General features: G+C 41.9%; 1 protein-coding gene and 1 long non-coding RNA gene across 3 annotated transcripts in view; one reads left to right on the top strand and one right to left on the bottom strand.

Moving 5' to 3' along the window:
• LOC104148279 (uncharacterized) overlaps positions 1-6,159 on the bottom strand; it is a 67,702-nt gene extending 61,543 nt beyond the window's left edge. For both annotated transcript variants that reach the window (XR_011143832.1, XR_011143831.1), the window contains exon 1: positions 1,190-6,159. This is a non-coding gene — a long non-coding RNA (uncharacterized lncRNA). The remainder of the gene's footprint in view (positions 1-1,189) is intronic.
• On the top strand, positions 465-12,323 carry LYSMD2 (LysM domain containing 2). Its single transcript, XM_068959058.1, has 3 exons — positions 465-795; positions 6,170-6,507; positions 11,534-12,323. The coding sequence occupies exons 1-3, from the start codon at positions 598-600 to the stop codon at positions 11,580-11,582; spliced, it is 585 nt and encodes a 194-aa protein (XP_068815159.1). The 5' UTR covers positions 465-597; the 3' UTR covers positions 11,583-12,323.
• Positions 12,324-15,350: the final 3,027 nt, after the last annotated feature.

Below are 15,350 nucleotides of genomic sequence, written 5' to 3'. Positions count from 1 at the left end.
GAAGACAAGCCCTGCGTCTCTCCCGAGAGCCGCAGCCATGCGGGGGCCCCGCCCTCAGAGACCCACTCCTCCTCCTCCATAAGCTGCTCATAAAACCCCACGGACGCGTGTAACTTAGCGTCCTTCCTCCTCAAGCCCGGCCTGCCGCGGGGCTGCACCGCCCCGCCCCCCCCCCATCTCCCCCCGGCGCGTTACCACAGACACGGCGCCAGCCCCCACACCGGCGGGGCGCGGCCCGATTCACGCCCAGGCGCACCAAGACCGCAAAAACCCTTTGCTTGTGTGTATATATAATTTGCGGGTGTTCCTAAAACGTGTGTCCTTTGTCTCCCTGAGCACAAGGCAGACTCGGGCCTGCCGGCAGGCTCCTCCCGCCCTTAGGGGCCGCCGGCCGCGCCCGCCAGCGGGCATGCGCCCCGCCCCGCGCATGCGCCCTGCCCCCCCCGCACCCGCCGGCAGGCCCGGGCGGCGGCGCATGCGCGACGGGCTGCCCCGTCGCGAGCCTCCGCCGTTGCCGTGGCCGCGGGGCCGCCGCCGGGCGGGGGGCGCCGAGCCATGCCGGGAGGGGCGGCGGGGCGGCGGCGCTGAGGCGGCAGCATGGCCGAGTCGCTGCGGGACGAGCCGCCGGGCGGGCCGGAGTCGGAGGCCGAGCTGTCGCAGCGGCTGGCCCGCACCAAGGCCCGCTCGTACGGCAGCACGGCGAGCGTGGCGGCGCCGCTGGCCGAGCGCTACGTGGAGCACCGCCTCAGCCCCGGCGACACGCTGCAGGGCATCGCGCTCAAGTACGGCGTCACGGTACGGCCGTGCGCGGCGGCGGCGGCGGGCGGGCAGGGCCGGGCCGGGCCCGGCGGGGAGCAGGCCGCGGCGCGGCGGGAGGAGGCGGCTGCGGCGCGGGTGCAGCTCCTGGAGAGCTGTCGCCCTCGGAGCCGACAAAACGCCGACGCTGGAGCGCGGCAGCCGCCCGGCCCGGGCGGGCGGCGCAGGCCGAGTGCTCGCCCTGCGAGCTTGGGCGCGGGGCTTCTCCCTGAACCGGCTCGCAGCACCCAGGCTTTAGCGCTGCGTGCCTGGCTGGTGACCGCGGAGGCGAGGTGCGCTTACGCCACCAAGTCAACTCGTGCTCGCATGCCAAGAAATCTGCCGCTGCACTGGCTACCGATTGTAACAAGAAAACGAAGGGAATTAAGCTCACCTGGAACGATCTTTATTTTCAGGTTGACACATAGGCTGTGACCACAAGAAAGTCAGTCTTCCAGTAGCTTAAGGGCTAAAATTCTCCCATTAGTCCTCCAGCTACCAGCCTACAGGTGATTTAGAACCAGTGCAAAAGTTGCTGGTTTTTGCCCTTCCCGGAGAGAAGTTACTTCCTTCTGTGGAAAACATTGAAAGGTTCATGGCGGCCTAAGACATTGAGCACACTGGGGTCTACCAGCAGGGCCTAATGCACTGTCCTCCCCCACAGGAAAGAGCTCACGTATCCTAGCATCATTTCAGTTTCTTTGGGGGCTCAGTAAGCTGCAAACTCACCAGTCTGTACACAACTTCAGTTTTCCAACATGCAAAATCGCTTGGGGGCCACACAGTTGATGAACAGGGCCAACAGCATGGAGCTGGCACACAGTGACTGTCACTTTCACATCAGCTCCAAGAGCACCCTTCAGCTGGGCTCCCTCCAGAAGAGCAACAATACACTCCTGAATTAGTAGGTTCCGGCTGGAATGGGTTTCCTTTCCTACTCTGGCTCTGGAAGATCTACTGAAGCCTTTCAGCAACTTATCCAGCTTTTGCTGTGAAAAGGGTTAAAGTCTACTTCCCTTCCCCTGAGAAAAATTTTGATCACATCTTGGTCAAATCACTTTTGACCAAATGTTGTTGACATGAAGATTAATGATATTTTGCATTTACATGGATCTGCATCAAAACAAAGTTTTGCTCAGTAGCACTTTAAACGAGCAAGGTAAACTGAGCTGCTTTTTGGATTTGTTTGCTTTTGATTTTTTGGCAGCACCTTCCATAACAGATAAAGTCTGTGGCCTGATTTATCTCTGTTTTAATCTTCATTCAGAAATGCATCTGCTCACTGCATTAATGTGAATGAAAAATTTGTATACACAGATCGCTGAAAAAGTAGTTTTCTAGAAGGGCATTTCTAAACACTTTAGAATTCCCTTTCAGCTAAAGTGAACTTGTGGATCAGACCTGTTCAGTATTAAAACCAGATTTAACTTAAAAATAGTAAATTTTTTGTTCATATTATGGTTTAAATAAGCTTTTGCTGTGTTAATGATGCATTTAAGGTATAGATGCTGGTTTTTCCATGTCATTTGTTACTTGATTTTACGTTGCTAGCATTCTGCTTAGGAAACCTGAACTACAGCATTGTAGACCTAAACTGAGAAAGGGAAATTCCATGTCAGCTTAACCCAAAGGTAATACCAAGTTAGCTGCAATCTGTCATTGTGGTTTTGCTCTGATGGGTTTCACAGCAGGGTAGGAAAATATGCAAACATGTTTGTTGTAACACAAAATGAAGACCCTTACACCTTCACACACTAGCATGGACAGATTCACTCTAAAAGGGTCATTTCATTTACTTCCTACATCCCTTATACTTGGCTAGAAGAGAGGGTTGCTGTAATGTGGAACATCAGAATTATCTTAGGCTGCCACTTGCCTCCAGTATTACTGTTTTTAGAAGTTCCCCATGTGGTTTCTGTCACTGGTAGCAATTGTACAGCAAGAGACATCCTGTCCAATGCCTGAGTTGGCATGACATCAGCAATTTAGGATGGATGAAAACATGTCGGGGAGAAAGATCAGAGGGCTTTCTCCTCTTCCCCTGCCCTTCACCCCTCTCCCTCGGATATTGTTTATTAATCTTGTATGGCTGATGCTCATTAGCTTTTCCTTTGAAGACTGTTGGGTAAATTAACATTGGGGAATTAATAGCTCACATGTTTAGTATGATGTTTATGGTTCAGTTGGAGTATTGTTTCCCATCATACACAGGCTTCCCTTTTGGGGGAAAGAGGGATGAGCACTGTTTGTTTCATTGCTAGTGAAAGCTGTTTTGATAGACTAGTTCAGCAGCAGTTTATGCATGAGTGCAACTTCACCCACAGTATTAAAATCAAAGGCTTAGCACATAACAGTAAAGAGATGGCCATGCTGCAGTTTTCACTGTTGTAGGTCTGTAGCTAATAGCAATCAAGTTTCCCCAGCACTGAGAAAATTAGTGTCAGGTTCTGCTCTCCATACATCTCGGAATGTAGTCATATAGAGTTGCAGAGAATGCAGAATGTAGTGCACATTAGTCAAGTAACTTGCTAAAGGCTGTAAAGGATGTTCTTTTTAGAGACAAATTATTTCCTACTTCATCTTTACTCAGTGCACAGAAGTGCACAGTCTTCTCTAAATGGCACAAGATAATATTTTAAAAAGCTATTCCAGGAAGAAATAACCAGAGTTAGAGTTACAGTGAAGTAGGACAGAGAATAGCAATAGAGTGCATTATTAATCAGCTCCTGAAGCATTACCTTCCTAGTCCCCTGGACAAGAGAGCCTGCAGTAGAGATAAAGTTTCAGTTTTGGTACTGTATTTTATAGAGAAAAGTTCCACCTAGCATTTTGAACGATACATTTTTGATACTCAAGGAAATGAGACGTTCACTTTTAGAAATTATGACAATTGGCATTTAAACTTCTGTTTAATGCCCATTATAGGTCTCACTAGTAAGTCAGGCAAAGCTTCTTTTGTGGCCTTCAGGCAGTACTCTGGGTAAGGACTTAAAGATATGCCTTGTACTATGTAAGGTTAACTAAAAATAGTTAGTTTCCAGGCTTCTGGAACTGGAAGAGTAGCGAGATTCCCTTTTGTTTGAAGAGGTGACTTATGGTCTGACACTGGGTCTTAATTATTCTCCATTTGAAAGGGATTATTAAATCCAAACATGCCATCAGCTGGGCTATCTGCAGTAACAGGTTGGGGTTGTCTCTCCAGAGACAATACCATTTTCATGTATTTATTGGATAGAAACAACTCAGTACTTGAGCCTGATTGCACCATTTCAACTACTATCACTTTTCCAGGCATCTAGCCTTTCTGGAGAGAATCTTCAATTTAAGGAGAAAGTTTTCATCGGACTACAAGGACCCAAACAAATACATCCCACCACAGTTGTGGCTAGTCCACAGATCTCTTAACAGCGCTACAGCAGATAAATACTCTTACTGCACAGGGTACACCTACACTGCAAGCGATACTTTCTAACTCTGGAAGTGGCCACACAGCCTGGGCCAGACTGGCATGCTGGTAATCCACATCCTACCCTTCACTAGTTCCCTTGTGTAAACAAGGGCAGTCTCTGGCCAGAGTGGGCCACGTTTACGTTCCTTCAAGGGCACCTTTCTCCTTTTGCATTTTCTCAAGTGTGCTGTAGGGGTAGGGCTGGAGAAGGAAGACTAACATTTTCATTGCTTTCCCTTAGTTTTGATTAGCTTCCTCCACTAGTAGCTTCAGTGCAAGAGAGCTGCAAACATATTAACCCTGTTCTTGCCTGCTAACAGTTTTCTCTTTTGCAGCTGGGAAGGATTCCAAGCAGTAGCAGAACAGTTTAAAGGAGCACTCTGTCACCTTATGCTTATCAGTCTTAGAAAAATGTTCATGATCCAAGAACTAAACTCAAGACATTTTGAAGTTTGAAATAGCAACCAGCTAGTGCTTAGAGTCCTCTGATTATGCTGGACAATTATACTAACAGTAAGACTACTATTATCACAAGACTTCAGAGTATTATTTTTATCCAGTGCAGCTCCATTTAGTTTAATAAAAATGACTAATACTTCCCCCTAATGCAGGCAAGAGATTTTCAATTCTTCTCATACTTTTTTCAAGCAGTTTATTTACAGTACATATTTAGAGTACATTTATCATTACAACACTGTAGTGATTAGGGGTCGATGCTTATTGAAGTCACCAGAGGATTAGAATGGTCATTTTTCTTTTTGCTTAATTAGGACTTTTCCTAGCAATATCATGAGTTCAGGTTATTAACAATACCTTATAAAAGTTTTATAATCATAGATACCGATTTCAGCACTGGCTTTATAGCTTGTAATTGAGAAATAGGAAACTAGTTTTCAACTGTTACTGACTTGGAGGGGAAATTTTCATGAATAAGTACTTAAGAACATGCTTATTAGTAGGGAGGTAGTATAAAGATTTACTGTGAGCTTTTCTTACTCTGTAAAGCAGTATAGCTGAGAAGCCATTATAAATTCCATAACTACAGAAGCAGGGCATCATGTTTTAGTGTTCAGAAAGATCAGGCCTGTTTAGCTGTAATCTGTCATGAGGTATTCTGTGCTGAGGAGTAGATCCTATGGAGTACTTCAAGTAAAAATTGCAAAAGAGGTATTTAACAGTTATGTGATGGCCATTTACATGCACGATTACATACAAGGTGTTGCTGTTGATCATGCTGTGGGTTCAGGTCACTGGACAATGCAGCCACTAGCTTATGCAACCCCATATCACAAAACATTTAGAGTCTCCCGTTTTTTACTGGCTGGCTTTCAGTGACAAGTAAGGACTTCAGCTGCAAGTCTGAATTTGATAAATCAGCAAGGAAAAAAAAAATACTATATGTGAGGCCTGTACTGCTCTTCCAAAATTTGTGGAACTTGCTGTTCATAACTAGCATGTCCTAGAAGGCTCAATGCAACTCCATCACCCCTTGTTTAGATTACGCATGCTAGTTTAGCTAGGGCAGCTGCCAACAGTCCATCCTCATTGCACTATAATTCCAAAACAGCACTGTTTTTGCAATAGCATTTTTTTTTCCTTTGGCTCATGCAAACAACTTTCCAATGTAGAGATTAGAAGACTGTTTAAGAAAAGCATCTTTATTTGCTGCAAGACCTCTAGGAAGACCCCAATATGGTGGAGTCAAGTCTGCATACAAGGGAGAAGCTACTGTGTTAACAAGGCCAAGACAAAGCATCCACTCTGAAGTAGTTTTGAATGCAAAAAGTCCTTTAAGACAACAAGAGTCACTGCAGCTGCAAACGAAATATGGTTTTATAGTAACTGGAGATTACTGTGGTGGTTCAGAAAGGTGGCATTTTATACTGTGCCAAAACCTAATAAGTTATATTTTCCTATCTTTTTCAGATGGAACAAATAAAGCGGGCAAATAAATTATTCACTAATGACTGTATATTTCTGAGGAAAACCCTGAATATTCCTGTTATATCAGAAAAACCATTACTGTTCAATGGACTTAATTCATTGGAGTCTCCTGAAAATGAAACTGTTGACAGCTCCCCTTCTTGTGATGAAGGACTAGCCACAGTTCAGGAAGACAGTAGTTCTTCTCCCAGTCCTCAAGAGCCTGACAATCAGCCCACTGCACCAGAAGAACTATCTGCCAAAGATTTTCTACAGAGACTGGACTTGCAGATTAAGTTATCCAAGCAAGCAGCCAGAAAACTAAAAGATGACACTGTCAGGTAAATGTCAGTTTTAATATTAAGCATCTTAACTTCATCCTAAAGGCTTCTCTAAGTCCAAGTTGAACTGCCTTTGTGGAGTACAGTAGCTGTAGCTATTTAATTTGTCAACAGCAAATCTATGCTATTATCACGTACCAGACATGTACAGTACACCATTAGCAGATGCCTTGATATGGCAGTTATAAAGGCTACCTCACAATTTATGTAGCTCACAGAACAGCAATAACAGCTATGAAAGCTGAAAGGACGGTGTTCTCCAAGATGTCTTGCTATTTAAGCAGACAACTATTTAAGCAAGCTCAGATTTTTCCATAGAATACTAAACCAGAGACTGGAGGCTGATGGTGTACAACAAGGCCTGACTGGATTTTTCTCCCCTGTCCTAAGTTGCCTTGTAATAGTACAAATATACTCCATCTGACAGTTTGGTTTTTTTTTTCAGTTAAACTGTCCTACCTTCTTTCTCTAAGTGGTCCCTCCCTTTGTGGATCCACTTATGTAGATTTCATCCTTGTCTTTAATAGCTCCTCTACAACAAAGACCTCGCACACCTTTTAATTCCTAGTAAAAGCAGTGCCTCTGCAGTAATCATTATCCCCTCCTCTGACACATGTAGCACATGCAGAGTAGACATACTGTTGAGTGTAAGAAGAGGACTTAAGAGCAAGAATGGACTTCAGTGGTGTTTGTTTTCCCCTGTCCTTGGGGATGAACCTCCCCAGTTCTTTCACCATCCCTCAGAAGCTTTCTTATGAGCAGTTTCCTGGCTGGTTGTTTGGCCTATTTATTCTCTGCAGAAAATACACTAGTGTTTCATCTTGCCCTAGATGCTGTTATACACGTTCAGTATGCTGAATCTGAAATTTAAAGTTTGGCAATGCTTCTTGTATCAGACAATAGATTACTAGAACTGTACAGCAAGCTCTTTACAGAGTCCTTATGATTTTAGGGTAATACTGTGGTAGGCTAGAACACTGAGGACATAGAGCATGCTTCTGAGCCAGGTCATATTTTTCCATAATTGCCTTTTGCAATGCCTGATTTTGAATGCCTTGTTAATTGAACGAGAGCTACACTAATTATTGCTTATATGAGCCAGTATAATTGCAGCATTGGAACAGAACCATATATTGTAGTCTGCTCAGTTGCCTGGAACTGAACCTAGGAAAAAATAGGATGTTGAAACCTTTGAAATTGATAGTATATTTAAGTAAATTGTCCAATAATTGTTCACCAGCCTCACTAAAAGAATACGGATACCTCAATGAATGAAGCCACCTGGGAGAAGAGTGCTGTTTTCAGGATTCCTAAAGCTATTAGCTCATGAACTCAGATCATTGGCCTCTAAGTGTGGGTGCTAGAAGCATCCAAACTTTGGATTGAAATTTGTTTTCAGTCACAGGTGTGTTCTCAGTGTTATGAAAGTGGCTGTTAGCCTTTGTTATTGTGACCTGATGCATATAAAAGCTTACAGTAGATGCTTTTCTGCACCTGCAAATTGCTGGGCCAAGTGGAAGCTGCAAACAGGAAAGGACAGCAGTATGAAACACTGGAATGTTTTGCTGTTCCTTCCCCTTTGCCTGAAGGAGAACATTGTGGTGTGACTTGCCACTTGGCTATTTTAAGCATCTCAAAAATGGAGGGAAAAAATTGTGTCTGGCAATTAAGCATACACATACTGCCATGCTGTTGAGTGCGCCACTAATCAGAGCTACTAGTATATAGTCTTACCTGTTATAAAGCTTGGCTTATTTTTAAGATAAGCAGCCTTTTTTTTTTTTTTTTAAAAAAAGTCTGAACAGACTTTAAGACTTGGTGCATACAGTTCCAAAGATCTATGTTATTAAGAATTCTTGATCATTACCTGGGTTTGGAGCAAAATCTAGTAGACTTCTCTACACGGCCTAGTACTGCTCTCTGGGACAGAAGGCTAGAAACCATTCTTGCTTAGACCCCTTACTGCCTTCCTATAGCATGCCCAGACCTGTGGCAGAAATATTTTTCTTCTCAGTATTAAAAGTCACTGCTTTACTTAGGTTCAAGCATAATTGACTACTACATAGTTCTTATATCCTTGCCACATACATAAACCCCTCAGAGTTGTCTGTGACCCAAATGCCAGTCCTCTGCCCGATTCTGCCAATTACCACATAGGAACCTCTAGTCCAAATACATATTTTAAAGGTGGAGATGAACAACTTAGGCTGTCTTCATTTTGCAATCTGGAATCTTTGAAGTCTGCAAATACCTAATAATATGACATCAGCATTTCTCCTCTTCAGTTCTCCACATTTATACTTGCTATCCACCATAAAAAACGCAGCTAGTTGTCCAAGATTTGGTAGCTGTCATGTCCTAATGGATGTGAGAAACATTTTTCCAAGAAGAAAGGTAGAAAGGAAGCCAATTTTGGCAGTCTGATTAGAAGGAGGATCTTTTTGCTCTGTCACATTTTAGCTGCCTGCACTTGTGTTCTCAGCTTTTACAGTTGAGCAATGACAACATTCTCCTGAAAAGAAAGATAGTGAAACTAAAAAGAACAAATGTACTTTTCCGTGTACAACAAAAAAATGAGTTTCCTCCCCTGCTGGACTGTCACTGCTTGATTAAATTTATATTTTAATCAAGATATAAAAGCTCACTTTTGGACTGTTTGATTTATCTTGAAGTATTTAAAAGTTAAAGTGTTTAAACATGAAGTCTTTGTACTGAATAATTAACAAATTCCCTCTTTACTAAAGAAAATGATTATGTAAGTTGCAGTAACAGCTTTGGCTGCAGGAGGACTAAATTCTCTTAAAACTAATATTTTCTATATAGCTATGTAATTAAATATGCTTTTTATAAGCAGAGAAAATAGATTGTTTCTCCCCACCCCCATTCTGACCATATTGATGCATTTGAACTTGTGAATATGATATGAGAAGATCAGATTATATGAGTTACTTGCTTTTAATTCTCTAGAATTAAATTTAAAAAGAGCAGCAATTCTTCAGTATGTAATTTATGGGATTTAATATAGCCAAAAGAATTAGATAAGAGGGACCCTAATCACATAGTTATGGAGATTATAGCTCCTCTCCTATTTTACCTACTGAATCCCTCATTCTAAGCTCTGTAGTTCTAGAGGTTGGCCTTCATCCTCAAACAAGCAAAAAATTGCTATTTGCAGCTGTGTTCTGGGCATATGTGGCTAAAGCAGGTTACCTCAGGAGGGCGTTTATCTAGGCTTCAGAACATAGTTTTAAAAATAGTCAGCCTTAGCTAAGTATGGTTATGGTGACATTTTCCAGCCCTTCCATTTTCAGTCTTGCAGGCTTAGTATGTTGATGGGTTTCACTTTTGAACAAGTTTCAAAATACTGTCTTGAGACAATTTATAGATTAACAGGGCTTTGTGCTTATTTAAAAGTTAATTGTTGCCTTCCCTCAAAAAGTTTCCCTCAAAAATTGTTACTTTACCCTCATGCCAGCTATTATGAAATGTGCCTGTGGATTAGTGTTCCTTGGCAGTTTTGCAATACAGAATTGATGGGATTTAAGATGAGCCAATCTGTACATTTTGAAGTATTACCTTTTCTGAAGAATCGTGCTTGGTGCTGGGTCTGTAGTGTCACTAATGTGAATACACGTAGTGTTTGGCAAGACAGACTTAAAAATTTTCAGTACCAGTGTAACTACACACGCCTGCAATTAAATAACTGCTAGTTTAATTCACAGCCATATTTTCTGGGTGGTTTAATTTTTTTGACAAGTTTGTCTCAAGGCAAAAAAATCTCATATCTTTTTGGCTTAAGAACATACATTCTTGCTAGACTACCCTCAAACAGGGAAGAGTTGGAAAAAACATGTGCAAGTTACTCAGTTGCTTGGTTATTTTGTTGGTTTTTCCTATTTTTATTCTGTTCCTAGGGGTCTTTGCACAAGATTTAAACGCAGAAAACCTTGCTAGGAAGTTAGTAGGAAAAAGTCAACGTGACTTTGTGAATTGGAACAGTACTGAAGTATACACAGCTGTGTGAAGTGCTTGTCACCTGTACCGTTATTAGGCTATGTGAATAACTGTCTTCGTATGCAGGCACATACAGCATTAAAAGTAACTGCAAATCCTTTGAAGCTCATCCTGAAACATCTGTTAAGTCTTCCAGTTCTCATCAAAATGCTAACATTGGCAGCAGCTGCTGCTTTGTTATCTTTAAGAGCATGCTCCCAGTAACATGTAATTTGGAAGATGTGCTGGTAGAAATTAGTAATCTTTGGAGTCTCTAGCATGCTTGATACTGGTTGCTGCATTGCAGTAGATTCACATAACTCTTTTCTAAAGCAGTATTATCAAGCAAACAGTAGGCAGACTGATTTTCCTGAAGATTTAATAGATACGCTATTATTCTTTATCAAGTCATTGCATTAATGATATGTTTGCAGGCAATGATTTTCTGTGAAGAGCCATACAAGTGATTGGTCTCAGTACTGGTTTATGTACAAGGAATATATATCAAGGAGTCCACTGAAGGACAGAAGGAATATCCTCACATCATTAAGACAAGTCCATCTACATAACTAAGATGGACTGCTCCCGTTATTGCCTCAGTTGGCCCCATTTGCATCCTCTGCCCTACTCAAAAGGCCCTAAGCAAACCTACAACTAAGACTTTACCTTGAAAGGAGAGATATGGGGAGAGCAACAATACCAGAACTTCGGCATGCCCTCCACTTGCTTATCATTTACAGTATTTCTTAGAGTTGGGATTGTAGTGTTAAGAATGATTAAGCACGTTCTGATATACTACTGAGCTACTACAGCTTTGTTTTCAGCTTTCATTCACGCAACAACTAATGAGAATTCCTGGCATGCATACAACAAGTAGTATGCTCCAATTATACTCCAAGTAATACTTCTGTTATAAAATCCAGTCTAGCCTATTTTGATTCATTACAAAAAGTAGTTATCTGCATTTTTGTGGCAGTTTTGGTCTTAAGGTGCGATATGTGTTTTCCTGATCTGATTATGATTTTCTTTCTAGAGAGGAGGAGACTGAAGGTCCCTATGCAACTTCTTCTTATCACCAGTAGAAGACAGATATGACAGCCTGAAAACTTTCAATGAAATCAGTTCTTAAAGAACTAAATGGTCAATAATTCAAAAAAAGTCTTTGGACTCATCATCATGATGTACTTTAAACAAGTCATGAATGGGTAATTTCACTGACTGTGTAATTGCACTGAAATTATGACCTCTTCTGCCTTCCACAGGTTAATGTTCTTATGCTATATCAACAAAGGGTTTAAGCCTTCCAAAACTAGCAATGGCCTTTATATCCCTTCTGTGCAAATTGTAGCATGGTAGCAACAATATATCCTTGAGGTCACCTTTATGCAGGATGTTGATCTTTTAGTTAACGTTTTGTAAATACTTGTTAAAGTGTGAAATTTGTTTTAAGTATTTAAAAATATTACGTAAGTTTGCTTGTCAATGACAAACTATAAAAATAACAGAAATGTACTTACTCTCCAGACACAGGCAAGTTTGCTATGGAAGTTCTGTCTACTTCAGGGCTGCAGAACTCACCTCTGAACTCTGTGTGACTATAAGAACATGTATATATTCCTAGAAAGAGGAATTTGACTTGTTTTGATTAGTTAAAGCCTTTATGGTCAAACGAACTGTTTGCATACTGGATTTTTGCTAAGAGTTACAGCAAGAGATATTTTTATTTGTGAGATAGTGACATTGCAATATCAGGTGTATGTTCTTGTGTGCGGTTATACTTTGTGTGATTTTAAGTTAATAAATACAAAAATACCAACAATAAACGTCTCTTCATTATAAAAGTAGCTTCTTTCCAGTCTGGTTTTCATGAAGAACGATTTGCCTAATTACATCAGCTATATTAGGTACTAATTTCAGGGCAAAGAACAGCCTTTACAGTATGCAAGACTCTCATTCCTCTATTTAAGGACATTTCTGCCCTTTGCCTGCTTCCCCTCCCCTGGAAGGGTGGAAAAAATGAGGAGGCTGGAGCTACTTTATGTTAGCTGTTTCTATTTTAAATACATATCCTTCAAGGAAAGGCCTTTTTTTCCTCCCCATGAGACATAGCTAGTTGTCATTGTTGTTTTTAACCCTTAGAGAGTTAAAAATCTTTATAGGCCAGACAGAAATTAAATAGTTCTCATAAAGGAGAAGTTCCTTACATTCCCACTAAGTTTAGCAAAGCTCATAGACATATGAAGAACACAGACATATGAAACAATCACGAGGTAATTCTGCCCCACGAAGCACCACTGAGGAAGTGGTTGTTGGCCACACACACTTTTTCTGACCTCACCCTTCTCTTATTTTTAACCTTGTCTGAAAGCAGCCATGGATAACTCTAGTTTAGCAAACAGGGTATGGGATCCTTGGGCCTTTGTTTGCCTTTCCAAATTTGCCTGTCCAATTTAGCTATGAGACTGAGAAGCATTGGCATTTAGTACCTTAAGTAGTATTCCCTAGCCTATAACTAATAAGAACTGTTGAATGCCATGTTTTCCCCTAGCGCTAACAGGCATAGATATGTATATAAACAAGGAAAAGTCAAAAGAGTTAAAGACAAAATACCACCCTTGTTTAATGAGTCCAAATGTACAGGGATAGAGATTGGGATGGGGAGGGCATTGACAAACAAACCCAAGAAGAAAAAACTATTTGAACCCTTTAGAAGACAATTTGAAGAGTAAGGAACTGTATCTATTACTGGAATCAAGTTTTGATTCACTATATGGTCAAGAGTCCTTCAATACCGTGACAGTTCAGACTGTGGCTCAAATACATACTCAAGTGATCACATGTCAGCTGAACCCTGGTAAGTGTGTGCATTTGCTTATTCAAAAGGTTAAGCACAGTCATACAGCCTCCAAGAAGTACAAATCACCATTGAAAGACTTCCACAGTGGAAGAAAAGACCTTGTCAAAGACATTGCACGAGACCTGTGCATCACTTCTACATTTACGAGCAGCTGAAGGAACCACATAATCTTTTATATTTTAATCACTTTTTTGAAAGATCCTCTGAAATTAATATTTTACTCTTAAAACCTGAGCTCATATCACCAATGCATTGCTTTTTCAAGTTCAAGAATAGGAAACTAACTGAAAAATTGCTCAAATCAATTGAAAACAGTTGTGCTGCTGAAGTGCATAGATTAAAGAATGTAATGCCAACAGATTTTGCCCTAGGTTAGTAATGCTAGAAAATAGACTTTTAATACAACTTAGTAGGAAAGCTGTCTTTTAGCGAGCAGTGGAGAAAGTTCAACAGAACAAACCTGTCTTATTCAGCCTAGATATCATTTGATCCAAGCAGGTGTTTTGAAAGTCAAATTGCTATTTTCTGCAGGTTCCCAGGCTCTCCAGTGTTCTGTCAACTCACCACTACTCAATCTTCTTACTTAACCCAAGAGTTGGTTCAGTGTTGCTTATGAGATCTATTTACTATTAGTAAGGTTTCTGAAATCTATTTGAGCTAATTGATATAGTCAACCCAAGCTTTTCATTAAAAGTAATAAAAGCACACCGATAAGCCTTCACTGTTCTGAGAAAGACCTCAGTTTAAGTCCGTAAATTGAGCCTACCTGATTCCATCCCCTCTTTGCCCTGTAATTAATGCATTAGCAACTTCTTGTTAAGCAGCCTGGAATTTTCCTCAAAGTATTCAGCTAAGTTTCACAAAACTGTCAGTAAAGATTGCAGCATCCCTGCTGAACAATTGCAATTTCCTGTTTATCAGCTCATCTGTATAGTTTTTGCTCTCTCAGAGAGAGAGAAAGCTTTTAGCAACATGCTTTCTATATTTCTACCATCTTAATTTCCTAGAACTAGAAATAAAAACTCATAGCCAGGCAGGGATTTGTATTGCCCTAGGGCCTGCGGGAGTTCAGGTCTGGCATCTTGGTTTAGGTCTGTCCCTAGCTCTGATCCTACAGAGGCAATCTTACTTTGTTAATTTGACAACTTGCTGTAGCACACAAACTAGCCACAAATAGGGAACATACAGAGCAAAGAAAAATCAAGCTGTTTTTCTTTAAAAAAATTACTGCCTTAGCATCTATTTTCAGTATTTTTAATTGGGATTTGTATCTACCCCTTACAGGATGGTCATTGCTACCGCAATGGGCATTTGCCCTTGCTGTAAACCCTGCAGCACAGGCACTTGCTGCAGAGCATTTGCTGCAAGACCACCAGGATCACCCAGCAGAGACATTTGAGCCCCTCCATCCAATGCAAGACAGTTTCTCCAGGAAGGATTTTGCCACTAATGTTAATTACAAGAAAGGCTGCCTGCAACAGGCCCTACCTCACCAGCCAGGCACAGTCCCTTGGCATCCTGGCTGCACCAGGCCTCTGGTCCTCACCTGCTGCATGACTGAGAAAGGCAACACAGCCACAAAGCCTGTCTTCAAAGGTAGCCCAAAAAGCAGAGTGAGCATCTACCTGGCCAAGGCCTCCCAAGAGCATACTGGGCCACACCAGCCTAGCCCCTATGCCAGCTCAGGTAAATGAGATCTTTGCTCTCCACATCTCATTACCCCTGTGGTTTCTTGGGCTCCTCCAGGCCCATTAACAAAAACACAAAACAAACAAAAAAAACCCCAGCAATAACAAAACCACAAGCCTGCATTAGGCAGTTCTTTTTCCCCAAACCAGCACCATCATCCAAACCCTGCCCTGGCTGAAAGCTGCTCTTTATGGCTGCCAGACCCCCCAGTGGGCCATGGGCACACCCACTCATTAGGTTCCTGCTCCCTATTAAGGGCCTGGCCACCTGTGCTTGCTCCCCCACCTGGCCTAGGTTGAGGCAG

Source organism: Struthio camelus, chromosome 12 (genome assembly GCF_040807025.1).
Source record: "Struthio camelus isolate bStrCam1 chromosome 12, bStrCam1.hap1, whole genome shotgun sequence".
Taxonomy (NCBI): domain Eukaryota; kingdom Metazoa; phylum Chordata; class Aves; order Struthioniformes; family Struthionidae; genus Struthio; species Struthio camelus.
The sequence above is the reverse complement of the archived record's forward strand: the minus strand, read 5'-3'. Positions and strand labels throughout refer to the sequence as shown.

Coding starts and splice junctions, on each gene's coding strand:
- LYSMD2 (XM_068959058.1), top strand. CDS start 598: ATGGCCGAGTCGCTGCGGGACGAGCCGCCGGGCGGGCCGGAGTCGGAG. Junction 796..6,169: donor CGCTCAAGTACGGCGTCACG/GTACGGCCGTGC, acceptor TATCTTTTTCAG/ATGGAACAAATAAAGCGGGC. Junction 6,508..11,533: donor CTAAAAGATGACACTGTCAG/GTAAATGTCAGT, acceptor TTTTCTTTCTAG/AGAGGAGGAGACTGAAGGTC.